The sequence below is a fragment of the Aotus nancymaae genome, unplaced genomic scaffold, assembly GCF_030222135.1.
Source record: "Aotus nancymaae isolate 86718 unplaced genomic scaffold, 86718_ANA_hifiasm-v0.15.2.pri h1tg000076l, whole genome shotgun sequence".
NCBI classification, from domain to species: Eukaryota; Metazoa; Chordata; class Mammalia; order Primates; family Aotidae; genus Aotus; species Aotus nancymaae.
This window is the reverse complement of record NW_026988491.1, coordinates 21263903-21290855: the sequence shown is the minus strand read 5'-3', so window position 1 is coordinate 21290855 and position 26953 is coordinate 21263903. Positions and strand designations below refer to the sequence as shown.

Genomic DNA, 26953 nt, shown 5'->3' with positions numbered 1-26953 from the left:
AGGAAACGTCCTGATTCTGACACCTGTGCTGTGACTACCTTGACGGAATGTCTTCGTGCTTAGGAAATCTCCAGTGAAGATTTTACAGGTAAAGGGATCTATCTCCAACTGACTCTCAAATGGTTCAGGAGCACACACATAGACACACAAACAGGCAGACACACGTGGAATGGTAACAGGGCAAACGTAAACAACTGGTGATTCTGGGTGCAGAGCAGATGGGAGTTGTCTGCACTGTTCCTGCCAAATGTTCTGCAAGTTTGAATCGCATCAACATAAAACGTTTAAAACAACATGTGCATGGGCCATCACTGGAAGGAGACACCTGGAACTGTGGAAAGGAAGGGAAAGTGGAGGCTGGGACAGGCCTCATTCCACATACACCTGCTGTGCTGTGTACTGTTACAGCATATGCAAGCGTTACTGTTTTAAAAAATAAACCTAAGGGAGAAACAACAACCCACCTTGAGAACTCACTCAGAGCTGTGTCCTTCTAGCCAGGAGACCTTCCAGGAGCCGCCCTCCGCAGCCTCAGGAACGCAGCCTCAGCTGTGCCCTGTGAACCACCGCTTCTGCCAGAAACCCTCTCCCTGCCCTGGGCCTCTGAGCCTGAAGGCACAGCTCCCGCCGGCCCATCCGCACGCCCCACTCGCCACCTCCTGGCAGAGCCAGGCGTTGCACCTCCAGCTCTCCGTGCCGCGGTGGCACCAGCCACAACTGTCTGATACAGGTGTGTCCCCCCGAGGAAGCAATCCCATGACCAAGGCCACATTCCAGTCCCCCCGAGAGCTCCAGCATCTAGCAAATGTCTAGCCAGGGTGGCACTCCACGAAGATGAGATTCGTAAAGGAAGAACATGGATTCAGTAGGAATTCCACTGGAGGAACTCAAAGCGGGTATGTTCCACAGAGCTGGGCTGCGGCAGTCCACGTGGCGCTGTGTGTGCCTGGAAGCAGCTCCCGAAGGAAGGGTCACGCTGCTGACTGCGCTTGCCCTGAGGGCCTGCCCCTCTGCTCCAGCCTCACCCTTGCCCCCCTGCAGGGCTTACAGCCTGTCACCCTCGGATGACCACCAGCCCCAGTGCAGGAAAGTGCAAAATCAGCAGGTCGAGTTGATGGTCACCAGCACTGTGCCCCCACGAGCCGCTGTCTCAGAATACCATGAAAGGATGGTATCCTGGATGTCCACCTGGCCAGCCTTAAAGGGCTCATCAATGGCCACAATAATAAAGAGGGCAACTGGGACAATAAGAAAACAGAATGCACCAGGCATGGTGGCTCATACCTGTAAGCCCAGTCAGTGCTTTGTGAGGCTGAGGCAGGAGGATCTCTTAACCCTAGGAGTTCAAGACCAGCCTGGGCAACATAGGGAGACCCTTATCTCTAGAAAAAATTGTTTAATAAACTTTGTGAGCGTGGTGGCACAAGCCTGTAGTCCCAGCTACTTGGGAGGCAGGGGCAGGAGGATTGCTTGAGCCCAGGAGTTCCAGGTTGCAGCGAGCTATGATTACACCACTGCACTCCAGACTGGGAGACAGAGTAAGAACCAGTTTCAATTTAAAAAATAAAAAGGAACAGAAAATATATTTTCAAATTGCATTGGAAAAACATTAACAAAACAGGTCTACAAAAAAACCATCAGCACGAATTGCTACTACCTTAGTGACTTACTGGCATGAAAACATTACACAAACGCATCACCTTCTTCCAAGGCAAATTACGCATGGAAGCATGTGCATTACAGAAGCATACACAGAATCCTTTAAGATGTGATCTATTTCAGAAACAGCCAGAAACATCTGCACGTGTCCTCCAGTGGGCAGGACGCTTACCAAGGTCAGTGTTGGGTCCAGCAAGCAGCTGCTTGAACTTGTCGAGCCGGGAGGCCTCTCTTTCGCTCAGCGCTGAGCTGCTGAGGGTGCTGGGGTCAGATGCCCCACCCAGCATGACGGTGGCCGAGTGTGGGAGAGACTGGGACCGCTGCAGAGGGATGGCATCGCTGGCACTTTCTGCAGGGGTGAGAGAGGGGGGTGAGGGTGAGGGCATTCCACCCAACCCCATGTTCTTCCTTGCTGTGTCACTGTCCCTTTGTGAATGCTGTGGGGTTACAACAGTCCCTTCTTCCCATCACTGAGCAGTGGGGACTTCGGTTTCTTGAGCAATAATATGGAAGTGACACCTTTGAAATTCACTCACCTCACTGGCAGAGTATTATTCATCAATGAAATGGACACACCTCACATAAAAGCAACACAATGACAGCCAGAAAACTCCAGGACCCCTTGGGCTGTGTTGGTAGTCAGGGTCCCACCAGTGCCTAGGATGGCGGATCAGGGGCTGCCCAGGTGACATGACCCAGAGGGTCTGTGCAGGAGGGTGGTCTTGGGGAAGTCAGGTCTGAGCGCAGAGGGCAGCCTCTCAAGTTACTGTGAGGGCAAGAAGAAAGCCTGCAGAGGCGCTGAGGACAGGAGGCAATGGTGGGGACTCACCAGGGACCAGGGTCTATGAGGGCACTCACCTGCTGTCTCAAGGGCATGCCCGATCCTGCCACCTGCCTGGCCCTCCCTGGCTCTCACCACTGCGCTGGGAGGAAGATCACACAGAGACCCTCATCCCAAAGAAACAAAGAAAGTGAGACCTGTGAGGGATGGCACCTTCCCAGACGCCACCACAGGCAGTGACTGAGGTGGCACTAGGGCGCAAGCTGCCCACCCTCCCTCCCACCTCCTGTGCCAGCCCAAGATGCACAGGCCCATGGAGACCCAAACAAGATGTGAGACAGGCAGTTACACCCAGCAACCCCGGACCAGGTCAGCCCCAGGGAAGACCCTAAGGCCCTTAGGTCACTCAAAACGGCCACCCGAGACCAACAAGCAATAGGCTGGGAAAGGCTCCAAACTCCTAGGCCTAAAACCTGTCCAGCTATTGCATCTTTCAAAAACTGAAAATTAAAGTGGAGTGAAAAATAAACTCCAAGAAATGGAGCCAGAGCACATGCTGCAGCTGACAGGCTGACATCCGCTCCAGCAGCCGCCGGAGTGAGGAGGTTAGGGTCACACTGCCCCGCGCCCTCTTTCCCACACAGCTCCCCGATTTCCTTCATAACCTGGGGGTGGGGGAAAAGAATCGACACAGAAACCCTCAGGCCATCCAGGAGCCAGGCAACCTATGGCCTCTGGGCAGAACGTGGCCCAGTTAAATTTCCAGAAAAGTCTGCTGAAGTGGGGGCATAGACTTCAGAGTACCGACCTGTCTCCTCCCCCCATCCTCGCTGCCCACTTTCCCTGACTCCCCCCAACCCCCCTCAGCACCTGCTGGGATTCCTGTTTTGCAGTAGCTGTACACCGAGGGCTGGCTGGGGCTCCAGCCCGGGGCGTCTGGCTCTGGAGTTCCCGCTGCTGGCCTTACTGCAGGGAGAGCTGAGAACCAGCACCTGAGCAGAGGGGAGGACATGGGTGACAGTGCCCCTTTCTGCCTCCTCCAGAGGCTCCTGCTTCAGCCTGAGCAGAGGGGAGGACATGGGTGACAGTGCCCCTCTCTGCCTCCTCCAGAGTCTCCTGCTTCAGCCTGAGCAGAGGGGAGGACATGGGTGACAGTGCCCTCTCTGCCTTCTCCAGAGGCTCCTGCTTCAGCGGCACTTACAGTTCCCCAGAACCGATATTCGGCAGGAGGAATAGCTGCGCACTGTGTCCCAGAGCTGGACTCCCTGCGATCTTTAGAGATGACTGATGTGACTGCATCAAGACGCTGAAGGGACCACTCACTCCTGAGCAGAGCCCACAAGCCTAAGTCCTAGTGCTACTGCAAAGCTGAATGAGTTTATCACCACAAGGGCTTGCTACAGTGCTTGCCATACAGTAAATGATTGATAAAACTGAAGCGCTCAAAAAACGCTTGCCCAGAAAGTAAACATAGGAAATGTGGCCAACTCCAATGCAGGCAGGCGGGGGGCACAGGGCAGCAGGGGCACAGGTCCCTTCTCCCAGCACTACCTGCCTGGAGCATCTTGCACTTGGCTCTTCCAGAATGAGGCCATACCAGGGTGACATCCCACGGCTCCCCTGACCCGGCTGGTCGCAGCCTGAGCCTGCCTCTGGTCAGATCCCCCAGCCACACACCATGTGGTCCTGCGGTCCTGGCCACTCTCAGACTGACAGCACCCTACATCTTGGGGGTAGGGGACAGGGTGCTGAGAGGCTCACAGAGCTTCAGCATCAGCACCACCTACGAGCAGATGAGGCCAGCGATCTTGCCAACACCAACTCCACCCCAGCGGAGCCCAGGACTCAGCCTGCAGGAGGCGGGCAGTGCATGCTTCAATCAGTCAACAGGTTTCCAACCCTCCCGCAAAGGCCATAACCAGATTTCCACTTACAAGTTCAAAGATATTAAAATTTATTCGACTCCAAAAAGAAAATTGATCAAATAAAATCACGCACAGCATTCTCACCTAATGAGAGCTGTAATATTTTAGAAGTTAACCAATTCCTAGAGAGCGGTTTGGAAAACTAGACCTAGGTATGAAACCCAGTTCTGCAGTGTAACCTCGGGCTACTCAACAATCTCCATCTTCTCAGCTGGAAATGTGGGGAGAGAAGACCTTGGAGGGAGATATCTTTGAGGGCCTGTGGCCACCCCGGCTGGCCCTTGCCCCTAGCCCCTAGCCTTCCAACAACCCCGCTCACACAAGGACACCCGCTCCCCACTGCTCTCATGGCCACCGCGCACCCACCCCGCTATCCGCCTCTCTTGACTGTGGCACTTGCTGCCTCCCTGCACATTCTGTGCCCCCTTGCTGGAGGTGGGCAGTGCTGCATCCATCCCCCTCGCCAGAACGGACTTTCCACAGGGCACAGAGGTACCTCAGTTTGTCCACTGGGGTATGACAAGCCCTGAAAACAGTGCCCGCCCCACAGTGGGTTCATCACACAACCGTGTAGCTTTTCCGTCACAGACGTGATGACCTGCAACACATGAAGAGCGGTGGCCACAGAAACAGCCTCAAAAGCAGCTGCTGCACACCAGCGCCATGCACACCGCCCCGGACACGACCCCACCCAAGGAGGGGCAGAATGCAAATGGAGCTGGCCCAAAAGTCAGACTCCCAGCCACGAAGGACCTGAGCTCACCTGGATGCTCCCCTGGCAGGAACCCTGTAAGCGGCCTAGAGGGCCAGCCCCTGAACATGCAGCTGGCCTGACCCCTCAACTGGCATCACTGCCCACGGAGCCATCACAAGATGGTGGAGTCAGGAGGGAGACAGTGTCCCTCAAGCGCCTGCCTGCCCGTGGCCCTCTCACAGCCAGCCCACAACAGCCTGGTGCCCGGCCACTCCACTCAGCTAGGACACAAGAAAGCACATGGGGCCCGAGGGAACAGCACAGACTGCTCCCCTGCCCCTGGAAGAGAACTGCAAGGGCTTTCATGGCCAGAAGGCCCGCTGCAAATGAGGATGGGAGCCCACTGATTCTCCCACAATGAGGGGACTAGCCTCTTTCCTGGCTCGGCCAGAAGCCCAGACAGACCGTCTCTCCAGTCCTCCCATCATACCTGCAGGACAGGACGTGTGGCTCTCACTGACAGACTTCACCAGCCGGAGGTCACCGCTGGGGGGCGAGGGGGGCTCCACCTCAGGCCTGGGCTTCGGCTGCAGCCCCGGCACCTCCTGCAGCGCAGGCCGCCCCTGTCGCTGGCTGTGGTTGCGCAGCACGCGGTGGGCCGTCTCCATGACCACCTCAGTGTTCAGGCTCTCCGCCGCCATGGCCAGGAGCTCATCGTCATCCTCCCCCACGTCCCAGGCATCACTGGTATTGCTCTCGAACTCCTGGAAGGTGCTGACCCTCTTGGCCTTCACTGGTGTGGTTGGCAACTTGGCAGTGGACTTGAGCAAACTGCAATGCAAAGGCAATCTTAACTCACACAGGCTCGAAGGCTTCACCCCAAAACCAGCCAGAAAAAGAGTCCCCAGGTAAAAAGATACACAGAAGTTTTCAGCTTTGATCTGGCAATAGTGAGTGAAAAAGCAAAGGCGATTCACACAGACAGCCAAAATAAGAGCAGCCGAAGCCATGAGGACAGTGGCAGGAGAGGGGAAAGAGCTCTGGGAAGGCCACCTGCGAGGAGGCGCAGGGCAGCACAGTGACGGCCTGCAGACCCGCCCCAGCTGCCCTTGGCCAGTGCCTGTGGCCCTCCTGGAGACCCAGTAAGACTCCCACCCGGCAGTAGGGTTGTGGGCCGAGAGCTCCTGTGCAGGGAATGGGCCTATGGTGTACGGATTTGAAGTCACGATCATTTAAGTGAGATTCCCTCAAAATATGACAACACATAGCATTGGCCCCACCTCAAGTCAGACACTTCTCAGACAGGCGCAGTCCTGCAGGGCCACACCAGCCCAGCACAAGTCCCACACCCTGCGCTCCCGCCTGCTGTGGAGGGGCCAGGACAGGCCAGGGCCGGCCTCCAGCAGCAAGTGGAGAATGCAAGAAGGAAGAGGGGAAAGGACAAGCCAGCGTGGATGGCCTGGAGCCAGGCTGCCCGTGGCTAACGGATGTCAGCTCCTGGCTCTCCCCAGGGCTCCGCCACCTCCCCACATCAGGCTGTGGCTCCCACATCCACCATCTTCACTGGGATGAGCGGCGCTGGGTGCCCAGCGTCTCACACAAAGCAACTGCTTGATCAGTGCGGCTGAATAAGAAGCCACTCTCCTCCCTCAGGAATGCCTGGGAGCAGGAGGAAGCAGGAAGACGGGGGTTGCCACAGCCGAGAAGCCAAGTGAGGTTAGGACGTCACTTACGTGCCATGTAACAGTGGATCAAAGGGGGGGTGCTGGGCGCCATACACGTGCTGGATGCTGACAGAAAAGAAAGGGAAAACAGTGAGCCTCTCTCCTGCCTTCCCAAGAGCCTACCACCAGCTCGCCCAAAAGATGGGCTCCTAGGAACCCACAGGGCTGAAGGACGCAGCCCCCATCGGCTGCCACAGGCCCCCCGCAGCCTTTCGGGGTCCCAAGGGCCCAGGTGAGAAGGAATGAATAGCACCATACCAGCCCACACCCCACACAAGCAGGCCATTCAGCCCTCCCTGAGAATGGGCCTCAGCCCGACAAGCACACCACAGGCCCTCAGGTATCCCCACAGTGATGAGGGTGTCTGGGAGTGCGAGGAAGGGACTGCAGCCTCTGCCCGCAGACTAAACACTCATGGAGAAACGCCCATCTGGGAAGCGGCACCAGCGACCATTTTGTCTCAAGACTGAATGCAGAATTGCAAAAGACAAATATATTTTTTTAAAGATTTAATGGTTTTATTATACAAGTCTTACATTCATCAGGGCAAATTTGGAAAACATACCCCACGTGGCAGACACTGGGGTACTGGCTGGCTGATCAACCTCTACCCAGAAGCCTTTGCCCCTTGGCTGACTTTAGCCACGGCTGGCCCTGTGACACACATTTATTGCTCACAGCCAGTGAGAAATAAATGGGGTTATTACTTTTCTTAAAATAAAAGAAAAAAAAGGTTTAGCTAGCACACCTTTGCCCTCTAGCTTCTATCCCTTCTTCGGGCCTGGAACACAGAGGTGAGGCCTGAAACCTCAGCCAACATGCACGAGTAAAGACACCACCATGAAGGGCGGCAGGGCAGACAGGCGGGAGAGAGCATGGGGCTGTGATGGCTTAGAGCTGCTGCCCAACCCTACGCTGCTTACCACAGACTTCCAGACACGTGAAATAAATAAATGAGTCTCTGTTTGCTGAAGGCAATGCTGTCAGATATCCTAACTGATACAGGCCACGTGGGAAAGAGAACCATGGTGACATTCTGATGTGGTACCTTGAAGGTTCGGGGGTGTGCATGTGAAAATAAACATGGATAAAGGCGTGTTTAAACATAGACATGAATGTTTTAATTTTTTTTCTTTTTTTTTTTTTATTTTTTGAGACAGTTCTGCTCTTGTTGCCCAGGCTAGGGTGCAGTGGCACAATCTCAGCTCACTGCAACCTCCGCCTCCTAGGTTCAAGGAATGATTCTCCTGCCTCAGCCTCCCAAGTAGCTGGGATTACAGGCACCCACCACCATGCCCAGCTATTTTTTTTTTTTTTTTTTTTTGTATTTTTAATAGAGACAGGGTTTCACCATGTTGGCCAGGCTGGTCTCGAACTCCTGATCTCAGATGATCCACCCACCTTGGCCCCCCAAAGTGCTGGGATTACAGGTGTGAGCCACTGCACCTGGCCAAGTTTTAATTTTTTTAACAGAATGAAGTGTTACCTTCTTTACTTGGTAACAGATCATTACTATTTCCCCATATCATTACTGTCTTCTTCAATTTACTTAAATAATTTGACTTTATACGTATTGTTTGATACATAAAAAGAATATGAAAGACACATATAAACCTAAAAGCATAATAATGAGGGAAGAGCACACAGATCTCCCAAGACAGCTCCCTGTAACTCCTTGTAAACTGCAATGATTTCAAAGTTTAAGAAAGTTGTTAAGAACCATAACAGAGTGAGCGCCAGTGAGCTTGTGCTGGCTTGTGCCATCTCCCTCACAGTACCACCTCTCATTTCACTCCATCCCCTGAGGGCTACAACATAACCTGTTTAACCGAAGCTGACTGTGAGACATTTAACTTATTTAAAATTGTGATTACAGGCCGGGTGCGGTGGCTCACGCCTGTGATTCCAGCACTTTGGGAGGCCAAGATGGGCAGATTGCTTGAGCTCAGGAGTTCAGAACCAGCCTGGGCAACATAGTGAAACCCTGTCTGTACAAAAAATACCAAAAAAAAAAAAAAATGGCTGAGCATGGTAGCATACACCTGCAGTCCCAGCGACTTGGGAGGCTGAGATTGCAGTGAGCTAACACTGCACCACTGAGGTCCAACCTGGCTTAGAGAGTAAGACCCTGCCCCAAAAAATTAAAATAAGTGATTACAAAAAAGTGGTGGGAGGATCACTTGAGCCTGGGAAGCAGAGGCTGCAGGGAGCCAAGACTGCACCACTGCACTCCAATCTGGGTTACAGAGTGAGACCCTGTCTCTAAGAAGTAAAATCAAATAGTGATGACAAAAAAGTATTAAATTATCTTTGTAGACAAATATTTGCACACAACTATGACAACCTCTTGAGGGTAAACTCCTAGAAATGGAAAGCTTGAGACATAAAGTACACACTGAAAAGGCCACTGGTCCACCCTGCCAAAGAGCAGTAGTTCATATCCCACCAGCAGCGCAGGACACCACAAATCACTGCTCACTTAACAGAACAGTGGTCTCCGTGCTGGCTGTGTGCCTTTTCATTCATTAGTGAGGTAAAACATTGTTTGTAATTTTGTTCATTTGTACCTCTTCTTTTTGTAAATTGTCTGTTCGTACCCTTTGTGCATTTTCTAACGAGGTGCTCACCACTTTCTTACTGATTTGTAAAAACCTTGTACACAGAGGATTCCTTCTTAGTCGTTCCAGTGGTGAGGTCAGAATAACGGCCCCCACCCCAAGACATCCAGATCCTAACATCCAGAACCTGTGACTGTATCACCTTACATGGCAAGGGGGACTTTGCAGATGCAACTAAGAATACAAACCTTGAGCTGGGAGACCATCCTGGGCTATCCTGGAGGATCCAATCTAATCATGAGTACTCAAAAGCAGAGAAGATTCCCGGCTGTGGTCAGAGAGACACGGCACCATGAAAGGTCACACACATGCAACATGACTGATTCTGAACGTGGAGAAAGGGGGCCATAGGCCAAGAAACGCTGGCGCTTCCTGGAGCCAGAGGGAGCAGGGAAAACGCTCTCCCCTGGAGCTTCCAGAGGGAACCGGCCCTGCCAACACCTTGGTTTTAGCCCAGTGAGAACCATGTCAGACTTGCAAACTCCAGAGCTCTAAGATAACATGTTCATTGTAAGCCAGTAAGTCTGTGATGATTTGTTAGAGCAGCAACAGGAAGAGAACGGTGGGGGTCAATCTGTTCTCCTCGGTCTGGGAGGCCGAGCCCCTCTTTTGTCCTTTCCTCGTGATTCCGCTTTGGGGACGACACTTGGAGAGGCCCCCGGCTTCCGAGAGTGCATCAACATCCCGCTGTGTGCTAGTTTCATACTTCTACAGGTCTCCCTTCTACCTTTAAGTTTTCAGTCCACCTAGAACTTCTTTTATTTTGCGATATAGTGTTTATTAGGAAATTAAAAAATAATAATAATAACGAATGGGTCAAATGTCATTTATTAAGTAACCTCTCCTTTTACTCACTAGTTTGAGAATACCATCTTTAACATTAAAATACTACATTGGGTCATTTTTCAGTTTTCCACCACTCAGTTTCTTCTTTTGAGACGGAGTCTCCCTCTGTCACCAGGCCGGAGTGCAGTGGCGTGATCTCAGTGCCCTGCAATCTCTGCCTCCTGGGTTCAAGAGATTCTCCTGCCTCAGCCTCCAGAGTAAGCTGAGACTACAGGTGCGCAACACCATGCCCAGCTAATTTTTGTATATTTAGTAGAGACAGGGTTTCCCCATGTTGGCCAGGATGATGTTGATCTCTTGACCTTGTGATCCACCCACCTTGGCCTGCCAAAGTGCTGGGATTACAGGCGTGAGGCACCACGCCGGGCCTTCCACTTAGTTTCTATTTAGTACTGCATTCCTATGCCTTCAGCACAATATATTAATTACCAAATGCTTACTTTTATACTCTAAGAGTTTTCAGCAAAATTTAACAAACATTTTTTTGATACTGACTCTCTGACAGGGCACTGGGGAGGCAAAGATAAGCACAATATAATCCAAACTATTCAGGCTCTTACAGTTTCCTTATAAAAGCAAAACTTCAACTGGCATTTTTAATGTTTTATGATAATTCCTACAAAAGCATGTCACGGGAGTACAGAAGAAACCCAGTCTTGGAAGATTCCTTGAGAAAAAAGAAATTCACACTTAAAACTAGGAAAAGTGCAGGTGGCAGAAGGCTGGGATAAACAAAACAGCGCACATCCAATCTGAAGGCCAGGAGCAATGATGGGATATAAAAGTGACAGCCAGGGGCCTGTCACTACAGGAGCAGAAACATGAGCCCACACCTGGCCTTCCTTCAACGGTCCAGGAGCCCAGTCTCACCCCTCACTCCACACAGGAAGACTGGAAACCCAGAGAAAGGAATTACAAGGGTTTGGCCCCTTGAAGGCTTTGTTATGACTTCTCCTTCCCAAAAAAAGCCAGTAAGGAGAATTACATGATTTCAGAAGAAAATTCTAAAGTCAGCATCCAAATGAAAACATCCCATTTATTTCTGCATACATCAGAGTTAGTTTCCGTTTCAAACTGAAAAAGACACCTGAAAGTAAAGCATGGATTCCCTCCTCTCAACCAGGAAGGACCTACGTGGCAGGCGCTGTCCTGGGTGCTGAGGACACAGTCACCATGTGGCATGAACCACAGGGAGGTCCTAGCGGGAGCTGGGGCTGGATACTTTTACCAAAGGAACGAAACACACAGAAAATTTAAGACACAGCCCTGTCACCGCCACGCTGCATGCCCCTGCTCAGCTCCAGCCACTCTCAACAGCTTCCAGACTGGTTCAACCTGCCTGTTTCTTTGTTAATATCAACACTGCAAACAATAAAGCATAGAGAATAATGGCAGTAGTTAACAAAGATTAGCATTATTCTCAACTCTTAATGTGTTAACTCCTTTAATCTTTGCAACCCAATGAGGCAGATATGATTACTCTTCTCATTCTAAAAGTGGAAAAACTGAGGGACAGAAAGTTTAAGTAGCCTGCCCGAGGTCACCCACACGTGGCAGGCTGCAGAGCCAGCCTGATGACATATACAACATAAGGAATACCCACACAGACACCACCCAGAGACTCACTTCCATTAGATTCCAACACTCTGTCACATAATAGAGTTGAAACCCTCCCCATTCTGCTTCTCTACCTGTCTCCTCTGAGGTAGCTACCAACCTGTATTTGACATTTTCCATTTCATGTAAGAGTTTATAGAGATGTGGATCTCTAGGCAACATATAATCTTATTCTGCACATTTGCAAAGTTTACATTGTCATCATTTCATACATATGTATTTTTTTGCAACTAGATGTTCCCTCAAGATTGTTTTGTGTATCAATGCTAATGCATGCAGCTCCAGTTTTGTTCTGTGGGGTTCCACTGTGTGAAAGCTGGTACTTCAGCAGTAAACCAACTTTTCAAAAGAAATTTTACATGGAAATGCCAAACAGGTAAAAGCAGAGCTACTCTGGTGAAGGGGGAGAAGCAGGAAGCCCCCCACATGCACTGGCCCTGGCCACTCAACAGAAAGCGAGAGGAGAGGCAACTTCCAGAACCACAGCAGGACTCCAGGGGGACACAGAAAGCTGCTGGTCTGGTTATTTCCTTCAATATAAAGAAAATGAACAAAACCAAAAGATGGCTCTCTGAGTACATGAATAAAACAGACAACCCTTTAGCTAGACTAAAAAAAAAAAAAAAAAAAAAAGGGCCGGGTGCAATGGCTCATGCCTGTAATCTCTGTACTTTGGGAGGGCAAGATGGGTGGATCACGAAGTTAGGAGGTAGAGACCATCCTGGCCAACAAGGTGAAACTCCATCTCTACTAAAATACCAAAAAAAAAAAAAAAAAAAAAAAAAAAGCTGGGAGTGGTGGCACGCCTGTAGTCCCAGCTACTCAGGAGGTTGAGGCAGGACAATTGCTTGAACCCGGGAGGCAGAGGTTGCAGTGAGCCAAGACTGCACCACTATACTCCAGCCTAGCGACAGAGCAAGACTCCACCTCAAAAAAAAAAGAGAAGACTCAAATTACTAAAGTCAGAAATGAGGGAGAAGACATTATTATCAACCTTACAGAAATAAAAAGAATTGTAAGAGAATATTATGAACAACTGCATACCAACAAATTAGATAAATCAGATAAAATGCACAAATTCCCAGAAAGATACACAGAACTGAAACTTATTCAAGGAGAACATGTAAAGAGGCTGAATTAGAGGCTGGGCACACTGGCTCACACTTGTAATCACAGCACTTTGGGAAACCAAGGTGGGAGAATCACTTGAACCCTAAGAGTTCAAGACCAGCCTGGCCAACAAAGCAACACCTCACCTACTAAAACCCAAAAACCTAGTGGACATGGGGGCACACACCTGTAGTCCCAGCTACTCAGAAGGCTGAAGTGGGAAGATCGCTTGAGCCTAAGAGTTAGAGGTTACAATGAGCTACAATGGCACCACTGCACTCCAGTGTGAGCAACAGAGCAAGACCCTGTCTCAAAAAAATAAAAGAGACTAAATTAGTAATCAAAACACTACCCACAAAGAAAAGTCCAAGCCCAGATGGATTCACTGGTAAAATTTACCAAACAGATAAGGAAGAATTAATGCCAATTCTTCATAAATCCTTCCAAAACCTAGAAAAGGAGGTGATCCTCCCCAACTCATTTTATGAGGCTAGTACTACCCGGATACCAAAATCAAGGAAAGACATTACAAAGAAAACTACAGACTAATAATTCTTATGAATATACATATAAATACCCAAAATCCTCACAAATCAAATCCAACAACACATAAAAAGGGATTATATATCATAATCGAATGGAATTTATCCAAGAAATGCAAGGTTGGTTTAATAACCAAAAATCAATTAGTGCAATATACTATATTAACAGCATAAAGGACAAAAACCACAAGATCATCTAAATGCGTGCAGAAAAAGCATATGATAAAATTCAATACTCCTTCATTACACAAATTCTCAACAAACTAGGAATCAAAGGTAATCTTCATCTTGATAAAGAGTATCTACAAAAAACTCATGGTTAACATCATACTTAATGGTAAAAGGCTGAATATTTCCCCCTAAGCTCAGGAATAAGACAAGGATGGGAGGTGGCTCATGCCTGTCATCCCAGCACTTTGGGAGACCAAGGTGGGGAGGATCACTTGAGCCCAGGAGTTAGAGACCAGCCTGGGCAACAAAGTGAAACCTCTATCTCTAGAGACCTCTATTTCTACAAAAAATCAAAACATTAACCAGGCATGATGATGCATGTCTGTGGCCCCAGCTACATGGCAGGCTGAAGCAGGAGAGTCCCTTGAGCCCAGGAAGTTGAGATCAAGGCTTCAGTGAGCCATGTTTGCAAAACCGCACTGTAGCCTGAGCAACAGAGCAGGACCTTGTCTCAAAACAAAACAAAAGGTACTGATACAAGCTGCAACATAGACGAACCTTGAAAATATTATGCTCAGTGAAAGAAGGTAATTACCAGAGAAATGCACATCATATTATTCTATTTATTTGAAATCTCTAGAATAGACAATTCTATACACAGAAAACATAGATTAGTGGTTACTTAGGGACTAGACAGGGAGGAGGGCGGGGGTGATGTTAAACGATACGTGAAGTTTTTAGAGGCAATGAACATGTTCAAAAATTGATTGTGACGACATTTACACAACTCTCTGAAGACACTAAAACCCACTGCATTATATACTTCAAATGGGTGAAGGCAGTTCTGTGTGAAGTTACATGGGTGAACTGTGTTGGGTGAAGGCAGTTCTGTGTGAAGTTACCTGGGTGAACTGTGTTGGGTGAAGGCAGTTCTGTGTGAAGTTACCTGGGTGAACTGTGTTGGGTGAAGGCAGTTCTGTGTGAAGTTACATGGGTGAACTGTGTTGGGTGAAGGCAGTTCTGTGTGAAGTTACATGGGTGAACTATGTTGAATATGCATCTCAGGAAAGATGTTATAATTTTTTTTAAGTCAATACAGCTTCTACCTGGCCCTCTTGGGTTCCTGCTCTTGAGACCCAGCTACACATTCTCTGAAGACACCAAAATTAGCCACCAGGATCTCCCACACGTACACATTACAACCCTCAGCACCAGCTGAGGGACCCGCAGATAGCCTGCATCACCGCGAGACAAGTCAGTGAATCAGCCTTCACGTCTTCCTAGTGAGGCCTCAGACACCACGGAGAAGAGACGAGACATCCCCACTGTGCCCCTTCTGAAGTTCAGACCCACAAAACCCAGGAGCAGAATCGAATGCTTGCTCCGTGCCAGAAAAACAAAGAAAGAAAGATACAGCCTGCTTAGATCAAGCACAATCTATCTGTCACGTCCTTTTCCTGAAATGTCTTGGATGTCTTTCTGACACTGGTAGAAAGCTTTCAGGTTTAAGAATCAAAAGGCCCAGGTTCAAGGCCCAGCTCCAACACTTACTAGCTGGTAGTTTTAACCAAGGAAGTGTGCTGAGTTCTAGTTTTCTCATCCTGGAAATGGGAATAAGGACGTGTACAAAATGATAACCATATATGACAGCAGTTTGAGTAAAGTGACCTGCAGCTAGCATTGCAGTAAGCTGATATCACACCACTGCACTCCAGCCTAGGCAACCGAGCAAGACTCCATTATCAAAAAAAAAAAAAAAAAAAAAACTGTATTAACCGGCCAGGTATGGTGGCTCACACCTATAATCCCAGCACTTTGTGAGGCTGAGGCAGGAGGATCACTTGAGACCAGGTGTTCAAGGCTAGCCTGGGCAACATAGTGAGACCCCATCTCTACCAAAAATATAACTTTTAATTGAAGGTTAACAGCAGTGGGTAAAAATAGCAGTGAGTGCAACAGGGAAGAGTAAGAGAAAATAAAAGTATGGAAAAGCAATAAATCCAGCTGCAACGTTCTCAGTATCATAAAAGAAATGAGACATTTACGATTAAGTGCTTCTCTGTATCTCACATACATGAAGTCAACGGGCTAGTCTTCCAGTCAAATTCATTTTATGGCTAATCGACCTCTCTTCTCCAAGCACAGTCATTACTCAATGCCCCTCAGGGTTCAACAGCAGCTTTCTGAAATACGTACTCAAATTAGCAACTGAATTTACCATCCAGCTCATTCTAACACACAGTGATGCTCCCCAGATTTATAAAATATATTCAGAAGTAAATTTTCCAAGGAAATTAACTCTAGAGAGCTTTGGAGGAAAATGTACAAAAACCATTATGACAACAGTGAACAATTCCACCACCCACGCCGTCCACGGCAGAATCTGAAACTCATGCCCGCCCCCAGGAGTCAACAGCAGAAAGACGTGGTGCCTCAGACCCAAACCAGAGGGTCTCCGAGGCTGTCCCATCCCTGACACCCACACCACTCTGACTGGCAGTAACGCACACGCGGCCCTGCAAGGCTCCCAGCTATGCAGTGCCCCTTCTGGGCCACAAAACCCCTCCTACAGGGACTGGATTCTGTCTCAAGTCACACTCCTCACAGTCCTCAGAGCACTGAGAACCCAGCAGGGACTGAGGCAATGACTGGGTCAAATGGACATCTCTTGAAATAGGTCTTGGAAACAGCATTTTTACAATAATTTTTCCCTCACTTAATGAAAACAATGTGTGTTTATTATAGAAAACAGAAAATGGCCGGGCACGGTGGCTCACGCCTATAATCCCAACACTTTGGGAGGCCGAGGCAGGTGGATCACGAGGTCAGGAGATTGAAACCATCCTGGCCAACATGGTGAAACCCCATCTCTACTAAAAAATACAAAAACTAGCTGGGCATGGTGGCACGTGCCTGTAGTCCCACCTACTCGGGAGGCTGAGGCAGGAGAATCACTTGAGTCGGGGAGGCGGAGGTTGCAGTGAGCCGAGATCACGCCACTGCACTCCAGCCAGGCCCACAGAGTGAGACTCCGTCTCAAAAAAAAGAAAGAAAGAAAACAGAAAATCTGAAGGAAACGGGCGTATTTTGAAACTACCACAGAGAGGTACAGTAATGCACCACATGATGACATTTTAGTCAACAACAGACCACATATCGGACCACGGTCCTGTAAGACTATAATGCAGCTGAAAAATTCCTATCACTAGTGATGTCACAGCCAGTTACATCGTAGTACAAAGCATACACTCCCAAGTTTGCAGTGATGCTGATGTAAGCAAACCTACTGCACCGCCAGGCCTGTAACAGTACAGCACATACATTAGGTATCGTACGTAACGCTTGATCATAACCAACAAGTATGCTACTGCTTTACGTGTTCATTGTCCTAATTGTACTTACTTTTTTTTTTGAGACAGCGTTTTGCTCTCGTCATCCAGGCTGGAGTGCAATGGTGGGATCTCGGCTCACTGCAACCTCCACCTCCCAGATTCAAGCAATTCTCCTGCCTCAGCCTCCTGAGTAGCTGGGATTACAGGCACCCACCACCATGCTCGGCTAAATTTTGTATTTTAGTAGAGACAGGGTTTCACCATGTTGGCCAGGCTGGTCTCGAACTCCTGACCTCAGGCAATCTGCCCACCTCAGCCTCCCAAAGTGCTAGGATTATAGGCACGAGCCACTGCACCTGGCCTGTTGTACTATACATTTCATCATTATTTTAAAGTATGCCTCTTCTACTTATTTAAAAAACAAAAACAAAAAACAAAACAGCCGTAAAACAGCCTCAAGCAAGTCCTTAGTCCTTCAGGAGGCACCCCCAAAAGCAGGCACTGTTATCGTGGAAGATGACAGCTCCATGCATGTCACGGCCCCCAAAGACCTCCCAGTGGGACAAGACGTGGAGGTGGGAGACGGTGGCACTGATGGTCCTGATTTTGTGTAGGCCTAGGCTAATGTGTGTGTCTGTATCTTAGTTTTTAACAAAAAGTTGAAAAAGTAAAAAATAAAAAACTTTAAAAAGAGAAAAAAGTTTACTGAATAAGGACATAAAGAAAAATATTTTGGTACAGCTGCACAATGTATTTGTGTTCTGAGCTATGTCTTATTACAAAGGAGTCAAAAAGTTTTTTAAAAAATTAAAAGGTTTATTAAGTTTAAAAGTCACAGTAAGCTAAAGTTAATTTACTACTGAAGAAAGAAGATGTTTTTAATAAATCTAGTAGGGCTTAACTGTAGAGTGTGTGCGAAGTCTACAGAGCAGACAGCGATGTCCCAGGCGTTTCCAAAAAAAAACAGAAAATGCACGCACCCCTCTTTCACTGACCCATCAAGAGCAACCTCCAGTCCTGCAAGCGCCAGTTACGCCAACTGCCCTACACACTACGCCATTCGCCCTACACACTACGCCATCTTACCTTTTATACTGTATTTTCACTGTACCTAGTCCATATTTAGAGATGTTTAAATACAAAAATACTGACCATTGTGTGACAACTGCCTGCAGTATTCAGAACAGTTCCATGCTGTGCAGGCGCGTGGCCCCGGAGCAACAGGCTGCGTGACGAAGCCTAGGCGTGCAGCAGGCAACGCTGCGCATTTCTCACGAGGCGTCCCGGTCGCTAAGGGATGCACGACTTTCCGGGCGGCTCCACCATCCTGGCAACCAGCCATCAGCGAGTCTACGCCTCCTCTCTCCTTCTTGCTACTCTCACTCAATCCTTTCCCTGCCCGGCTTCCCCTCAGGACTCACCACACTGAGCCCTTTCCTGCCAGCCTCTCCGGATGCCCCGGACTCTTCTGTGTTCCCTACTCTGCTCCCCAAAGCCAAGCCCTCAGTCCTCCTTTCTTCTGTCGTGAAAAATCATGCTCTCCTGACTTCTTCCACCCTAGTAAACGGTTCTCCAAGCAGAACCACTGCCAGCTCTCAGCCACGAACCCACCACCTCACGTCAACAGGTCCCCCACCCACAAAACTCAGCTGTGCCACCTGCCACTCCTCACACCCACTCTTCGCTCCCCACCCTCAGACAACACCACTCTCTACCAGTCACGCAAAAACAGACAATGCACTCGTCCCTGCCTCGCACCTCTCCCCCGAGGCCCCTTCTACTGGCAGCCCCCTGGCTCCCACTGGCCCATGTCCTGGCATTGAAAGCCCTTCTGTTCCCACTGACTTAAATCAGGGCTCCATTTTCTCTCATTCTGACCATGTATCTCCTGTGACAACCTCCAGAACTGCAACCCACCAACAAAGAGGCCACCCTCGTCTCATCCCTGAAGCACACCGCCCACACTCAGTCTCCACATCCTCTGGGTCACCTTGGAAACTCTCACACAGCTCTCCTCTCCTCTCCACCCGCCCTGGCCCCGGCCCAGCCCTCGTCCTGAGAACACGACAGCTGCCCCGGCTGCCGCAGATCTGGCCTCAGCTGTGTCCCCCGGTGCCCATCAGAGGATGGTCACTCCCCAGCTGAACATCCTTCAGGGTCTTCCTACAGCCTCAGGGAAGAACTCGGCCTCTTTCAGGTCCTGTGAGGCCTGTGCAGGGCCCTCGCGCCCCTCCCGGCTCACACGCCCCATCTGGGGAGGGCTCTTTCTTTTCTCCCACCTTTTGCAATGTGTGGCACAGGGTCAGTTTTTAGTACCTACTGAACTGACTGAATTTTGCAATCACTTCCTGACAGTCCCCTACTCTCTTCCCCACGGCCATGGTTCTCACGCTAAATCCTGGCTGGCTTCATCCCACCTGTGCCCTCTCGGGCCAGTTCTCCGACCCGAGCCTCCGTCTCTGGTGCACAGCGAGAGGTCAATAAACAGTAGTAGGGACTCTGATCAGGCCGTCCCTGTTCAGAACCTTCCCAGCTCCAAACACAAAACAGCCTCAACCGAAACTCCTGCGGCTACCATCCTGAACACTGACCCTCACCTGCCGTCCACTACACAGCCGCAGCCAAGCTCAGTTTCCAGCACGCCTCTGTTCTCAGGTAGCCGGCGACTCGCCAGGCTCCCACACATACCCTGTCCTCCTCCTCATCCAGCTGTGGTCAAGCTACCCCCGGCCAAGAAGGCCTTGTCCTTGACTATAGAACACACCCCTACACCCCAGGTGATCTTCAAAGTCCACTTTAATGTCATCTCACGTCCTCAGTGAAAACTCCCCTTTCCTTGCCCACACTGCCACAGGGCTTCCTGGCCCCTTCGTGGCCCGCTTGGCACCAGAGTCCTTGCGGCAGAAGCTCCTGGCTGGTCTACCTCCCTCAGCAAACAGAAGTCCCTCAGTAGCAGGAGTAACACCAGGCTCATCTTTGCACACCCACCAGGGCCTCGTGTGCATGCAGAGCGCACCCCATAACTGCTTGTTACATGTAATTCTCTCTCTTCCTCACTATGCAAATATCTGAATGATTGAGCATTTTAAAGGCACACCATATCTTCGAGGGAATGAAGTTCCAAGAATACAGACATGCTCTCACAACAAAACCTAGCTAGGCACACCCTCTTAAAAACTCCTGGCCTGCTGTTAACGTGGCCTATTCTATCAGCTATTTAAAATCATGACAGCTTAGGAAGGCACATTTGGCTGATACATAAACTGCTTTGTTGGCTCTAGTGACTGGTTTTGGAACCAAAAAAACTACCTTAATATAGAGATTAATTCTAAAAGAAAACAAAATGGAGCCCACAGCCAACATTCCTCTACCAGTCATTCCAGAGGCAGCTGTGCCATGCAGGAATCACCTACAGCACCATCAATAAACCTGAGAACCTGGCAAGCCAGACCCAGCCTCAAAGCAGGAGAGGTGGCACTCCGTGCTCTTCTTCCACCTGATGAAGCAACTCCCAAGGCCCCAGACGTGAGCAGGAAACTACTGTCATAAATTCTATAAAACTGTGATTGTCAGTCGGGTGCCATGGCTCACGCCTGTAATCCCAGCACTTTGGGAGACCAAGGCAGGTGGATCATAAGGTCAGGAGTTCCAGACCAGCCTGACCAACATGGTGAAACCCCGTCTCTACTAAAAATATAAAAAAAACTTAGCCTGGTGTGGTGGCGGGTGCCTGTAATCCCAGCTACTCAGGAGGCTGAGGCAGGAGAACCACTTGAACACAGGAGGCGGAGGTTGCAGTGAGCCGAGATCACGCCATTGCACTCCAGCCTGGGCAAGAGAGCAAGACTGTCTCAAAAAAAAAAAAAAAAAAATCAAAAAAACTGTGATTGTCTCCAAACCTTTCTTCCTCCCAGATCCCATCTGAATTCAGAAAGAAGCAAGGCCAGATCTCCCCTTTACTCCCGACACCAACAGCAGAATGTAGGGAGTCCCAGCCAACTCGCTGGCCTTCCCACCGCAGACACGTTCAGGTGAAAACAAGGGCAGCAGGCGCACCAAGCCCTCTCGCAGGAGCTGCCACCCCTAAGAGAGCCACAGTGACAGCAAGGGACTCACTCCCTTTCCACAACCGGGTCCTCCACCCTGCCTCTCCACACATCCCGAGCCATTGACAGCTTTTCATCAAGGATCAGAAGCTCATCCAGACAACTGCAATAAACATCACTTGCCTCACCTAGGTGTAAGCCTTAGGGCCGGCAAGCCTATTTTATTTCTTAGTTTAGTAAAAATGTTTCATGAAAGAAGGCCCATTTCAAACCAGCACAGCAAAGACTACAATGCCCAGATAGAGAGCTGCACAGCACACTTCAAAATTCTATCCAGGCCGTGCACAGTGGCTCACACCTGTAATCCCAGCACTTTCGAAGGCCAAGGCAGGAGGATCATGAGATCAAGAGATCGAGACCATCCTGGCCAACATGGTGAACCCCATCTCTACTAAAAATACAAAAATTAGCCGGGAGTGGTGGCGCACACCTGTAATCCTTAGCTACTCAAGAGCTGAGGCAGGAGAACTGCTTGAACCCAGGAGGCGGAGTTGCAGTGAGCTGAGATCGCGCCACTGCACTCCAGGCTGGGGGCAACAGAGCGAGACTCTGTCTCAGAAAAAAAAAAGAAAAAATTCTATCCAGCACCAGCCAGACTCCAGTACACACAGCGCACATGAGAAGGAAGAGGGTGGCGGGGGTAAAGCAGCGCTCAAATCAACCCAAAAATGAGCAGGCACACCCAGGAGGGACCAGTGGGAACAGAGCTGACGCAGTCAGGGGCCCAGAAATATCAGGGGCCCCGAAGTTGGAAAGGGCTCTGCCTTGGATGGACCTGAGGGCGAACCCGGCCCATCCCCTAAGAGCTTGGGGCCTTGAGCAGAGGCCCACCTTCCCCACTGCAGGCCGTGCAGGAAGGGCGGAGTCAGCATGGAGAGAGCGCCCAGCAATGCCTGGCCCTGCCCTGGGGGCTGCCATCAGTAACAACACAGACGTTCTCAGTCTTTACTTCCTACTCACTAAGGGAACCCACAGCTATTCTAGCAACTGGACTTGCAGTGGCTATATGCCCCCTCATGACCCTCAGTACTCAGGGTGGAATTTCCATGTTAATCGCCAGAAAAGAGGAAACATTTCAGAAAGGGGGAACCAGAAGTCTGGGGATATCCAAAATGAAAGTTCCCCACAGCACGGCACCCAGAAATGGGAAAAGCCCAGGCTGCCCTGTTCTCTCTGGGCCTCCTGACACCTCTGCCTCTTTTCTGCAAAGAGGACACCAGGGGGACCTGGGAGAAGCTGCTCACCTTACTCCAGAAGAATCCCCGGCAGACTCTGTCAAGCTCAAGCAGCGCAGTTTTCCCCCAGCCTGGAGGAGCCAGGCTTAGGCTGAGCTCAGCAGGGCTCCAAGGGCAGGCAGGCCCAGCAGGCAGCAGCCTGAGTTCAAACACAGGATAGGGGTTGGGGGAATGGAGGACGGGGGACCACCTCCACCCAAGTCAGCCTACAGAAGGATCAGATTCCTGGTGGATAAGTCAGCTTTCTCTGTAACAATTCCAGCACCTGTTAAGTCCCCCAGAGCATAGAGGAGACAAGGATAAGGCTGTGATGGTTAAGGGCAGACTCCTCATCCTCAGGTTCAAACCCCAGCTCTGCCACTTACAAGCTGTGTGGCTTTGAGCAAGTGACTCAGCTTCCAAATTTCCTCATTTGTAAACTGGGGAGCACACAGTACTACCCCCAGCTGCTCTAAGGACTACATGGGTGGTGGTATGTAAAGTGCCTGGCCCGAGGGAAGCACTCCACAGGCAATCCCTAGCGTGAGGTGTGACGCCAAGGCCCCAGCCACCTCAGTCCCGATTCCCCTCCACACCTGAGCACTGCAGAAAACACCTGCCCAGTGCCTGTTCCCTATGCAGACACGCTCCCCAGACTCCTCAGGAGAAAGCACCTTGCAGGCGCATCATCCTGCACTCCCAGGGCCAAGCACAGTGACATTCCCCACCCTGTGCAGGACACCGGCTCCTGTTCCTGGGCTCCCCACTGCACCTAGAAGTCCCTACTGCACCGAGAAGCATGGCACAATGTGGATCTCCACGGCCTGTGTTCAGGGGGTGAAGGGCTGAGCTGAGGAGGGCAGAGACCCTGAGTCTGCCAGAGAAGGAAAGGAGAGGCAGGTGTCACTCTCAGGCCGCAGAGCCAGGACAGCAGCGGGCACCTGAACACTGCCCTTGTCCTAGCCACAGGCAGGCTGCACTAGACTGTGGCCATTCAGGGAAAGAAAAACAGAGATGACGTCTTTTCAACCCAAATGCCCATTGATCAACGAGTAGATGAAGAAAGTATGGTGTGGCTGGACGCCAAGGCGGGAGAATCATAAAGTCAAGAGATGGAGACCATCCTGGCCAACATGGTGAAAATACAAAAAGTAGCTGGACGTGGTGGCGCACACCTGTAATCCCACCTACTTGGGAGGCTGAGGCAGGAGAATCACTTGAACCTGGGAGGCGGAGGTTGCAGTGAGCCAAGATCGCGCCACTGTACTCCAGCCTGGCGACAGAGCAAGACTCCGTCCCCCCAAAAAAAATTGTGGTGTGTATGTGTGTGTGCATATATATGTGTATGTGTATATATATGCATGTTTATATATGATGGAATACTACTCCCATAAAAAGGAATGAATTAATGGCATTCACAGAGACCTGGATGAGACTGGAGACCACAACTCTAAACTCAGGAATGGAAAACTAAACATCACCTGTTCTCATAAGCGGGAGCTAACGGCTAGGTGCGGTGGCTCACGCTTGTAATCCCAACAGTTTGGGAGTCCAAGGCGGGCGGACCACTTGAGGTCAGGAATTCAAGACTACCCTGGCCAACATGGTGAAACCCTGTCTCCGATAAAAATACAAAAATTAGGCAGGCATGGTGGGATGCACCTATAATCCTGGCCACTCAGGAGGCTGAGGAGAATCACCTGAACCCAGGAGGCAGAGGTTGCAGTGAGCTGAGATTGCGCCACTGCACTCCAGCCTGGGCAACAGAGAGAGATTCCATCTCAAAAATAATAATAATAAGAGAAACCTAAGCTATGGGGATACAAAGGCATAATACTGACACAGTGGACTTCAGGGACTCGGGGGAAAGGGTGGAAAGGGGGTGAGGGATAAAGACTGGGTGCAGAGTGTACTGCTTGGGTGATGGGTGCACCCAAATCTCACAAATCACCACTAAAGAACTTACTCATGTACCCAAACACCACCTGTTCCCCAGTAATCTGGGGAAATAAAAAACTAAAAAGAAAAGAAAAACAGACGCGTGGTCTCCCAAGTCACGTTCTCCTGAATTCCGTGACCTCCCACGGCTCCTCAAAAACACTGGGGGCGGCGGGGTACTTCCTCCTGCTCTCATTACTTAAATAATCCAAAACTGTCAGGGATTATTTAATCATTTTTGTCTTCATTTAAAATTGAGCCAGACTCCAAATTTACTATATCAGACAAATATGTAAGAGAAAGAGAATATGATTTGCCTTCAATTTATTTTCAGGATGTTTCTGGACAAAATAAGAAATTTAATAACAGGGAACATGACCACTGAAAAGAACAAGGAAAAGGAAGTCCGCCTACAGCAAAAACTCCCCCAGCAGCTCCTGAGGCCCCAACACAGGAAGGTCATCTCCACTCACAAACAAGAAGAGAAACGCAACTCTCAGGAGCACACAATCACTGCCAGAAAAAAACGCCCCGGCTCCCCCCAGCGTGGAAAACAGGAGCGATGGTTTTTACCAAGTAAACAGCCTCTTCAAAACACAAGCAAGGCAATGCAATTTACAAAAACACAGGAAGGCCAGGCGGTCAGAGGCAGCAGCCAATGTTTCTGAGGACAGAGGCAGGGCCCTGTTTGGTTCCTAGGCCTCAGCAGGACACAGGACGTGGGAGGAGCCCGCAAGCTGACAGCAATCCCTGGCTTTAGACACACTCTGTGGAGGTTACCCAGGGACCCCCACCCCAAGGCTGCTGAGGGAGGCACTGGGGCCACCTGCAATTCTTGCCTGTGGGACAGACCTCCGCACAGTCCCCCACTCTTCACGGCTGCTGTACCAAATTATAACTTAGTGGCTTAAAACATGCATGTATCATCTCAAAGTTCTGAAGGTTGGAAATCCAGCATTGGTCTCATGAGACTCAGGTCCAGGGCTCAGCCAGCCATGCTCCTTCTGGGAGGCTGGAGGGGAGACCCCGTTTCCTGCTCACTCCAGTTGTCAGCAGAATTCGGCTCCTGGAGGGCATAGGCCCAAGGCCTTGCTTTCCTGTTAACCATCAGCAGAAGCTTTCCCAGCTTCGAAAAGCCACGCTGCATTTCTCGGCGCGTGGCTGCATCCTCCAACTGCAAAGCCAGCCACTGCAGATGCAGTCCATCCTACTTCGGAGTCTTATCACCTACCTACTGTTTCTTGCCACCACCACTGCTCACCTGGATGCCAGCTCTCTCACCACTTCCAAAAGCTCATGTGGGTGCACTGGGCCCACCGGGCAACAGGACAATTCCCCATTTCAGGTCAGCTCATCAGCCACCTTAACCCCCTCTGCCATGTGACATAACAGATTCATAGGGGTCAGGGATGAGGATGAGGACACCTTGAGGGGGCCAATATTCCGCCTACCACAGCCCCATCTCCCAAGGCCAGCACCGTGGAGGTCATCGTCCATCAGTGAATCCTGAGAGCGCCATGTGCACCCTGAACCTGCCCACTCCTCTCCAGCCCCACAGCCTCTGTGCCTCGGCCTCGTCACAGGCCCACCAGCTTCCTCTCTCGCCCTCTCTTCAAGGGTGACAAACAGAGTCACAGCATCACCCCCCTCCCACTTAAAACCCTTCAACACTCTCTCATGGTTCTTAGGACACAGCCCGGATCTTCACCATGGCATGGAAGCCCCTCGAGCTCTGGAGCCTGCTCACCTCCCCTCCATGCCACTCCTCCCCAGGCAAGCGCTCCCTGCAGGAGGGGGCTCCGATACGCCCACCCCAACCTCTGCAGGCAGCTTGGCTCCTGCTCTACAGCCAGGCCTCGGCAGAAGTGGGCCTTGGGTCAGGAGGACATGACCATTCCACCCAGTTAGGACCCCGCTACTCTGCCAGCGACCCGGGGCTGCCACCTGCCCAGCACTGCAGTCTGCGCACAAGTGTTCACAGGGCAGGCCTCCAGCAGCGAAGGGCCACATGGATTGCTGAGCACTCAGCACAGCCCCTGGCACAGGAGAGGAGCTCATAAACGTTTTCTGAATGAGTTCATTATCCCCAACAATTCCCCTCCTTCCGCTGAGGACGGAGGGTGGCCTATTCAGCTGTCTCATTTGCTCACAGACATCTCCTGGCTCCAGCAGTCTAGGCTGAAGGCTGTCAGAGCCACAACACTAACTCTATTCTGCTCCAGCTTTAGCCCAGCATCCACAGACTTACCATGCTCATTTTGGGCCTTTCTTGCCACCATGCCACTTTCATACACACACACACACACACACACACACACACACACACACACGGAGTCTCACCCTGTCGCCCAGACTAGAGTGCAGTAGTGCGATCTCAGCACACTGCAACCTCCGCCTTCCAGGTTCAAATGATTCTCCTGCCTCAGCCTCCTGAGTAGCTGGGATTACAGGTGCCCGCCACAATGCCCAGCTATCTTTTGTACTCTTTTTTTTTTTTTTTTGAGACAGTCTCACTCTGTCGCCACGTGCCAGGCTGGAGTGCAGTGGCGCAATCTCGGCTCACTGCAACCTTCGCCTCCCGAGTTCAAGTAATTCTCCTGCCTCAGCCTCCCGAGCTGGGACTACAGGCGCGCGCTACCATGTCCAGCTAATTTTTGTATTTTTAGTAGAGACGGG

At 50.5% G+C, this 26953-nt stretch overlaps 1 protein-coding gene across 6 annotated transcripts in view; it reads right to left on the bottom strand.

The window, feature by feature from the left end:
• TBC1D22A (TBC1 domain family member 22A) overlaps positions 1 to 26953 on the bottom strand; it is a 383821-nt gene that overhangs the window by 351706 nt on the left and 5162 nt on the right. For 2 of the 6 annotated variants that reach the window (XM_064368239.1, XM_064368236.1), the window contains exons 2-4: positions 6793 to 6849; positions 5550 to 5890; positions 1832 to 2008 (exon numbers count right to left, since the gene is read on the bottom strand). In XM_064368239.1, coding sequence (XP_064224309.1) covers positions 1832 to 2008; positions 5550 to 5890; positions 6793 to 6849 — 575 coding nt within the window. The remainder of the gene's footprint in view (positions 1 to 1831; positions 2009 to 5549; positions 5891 to 6792; positions 6850 to 26953) is intronic. The other 4 variants (XM_064368240.1, XM_064368238.1, XM_064368237.1 and 1 more) reach the window with 3 other exon arrangements.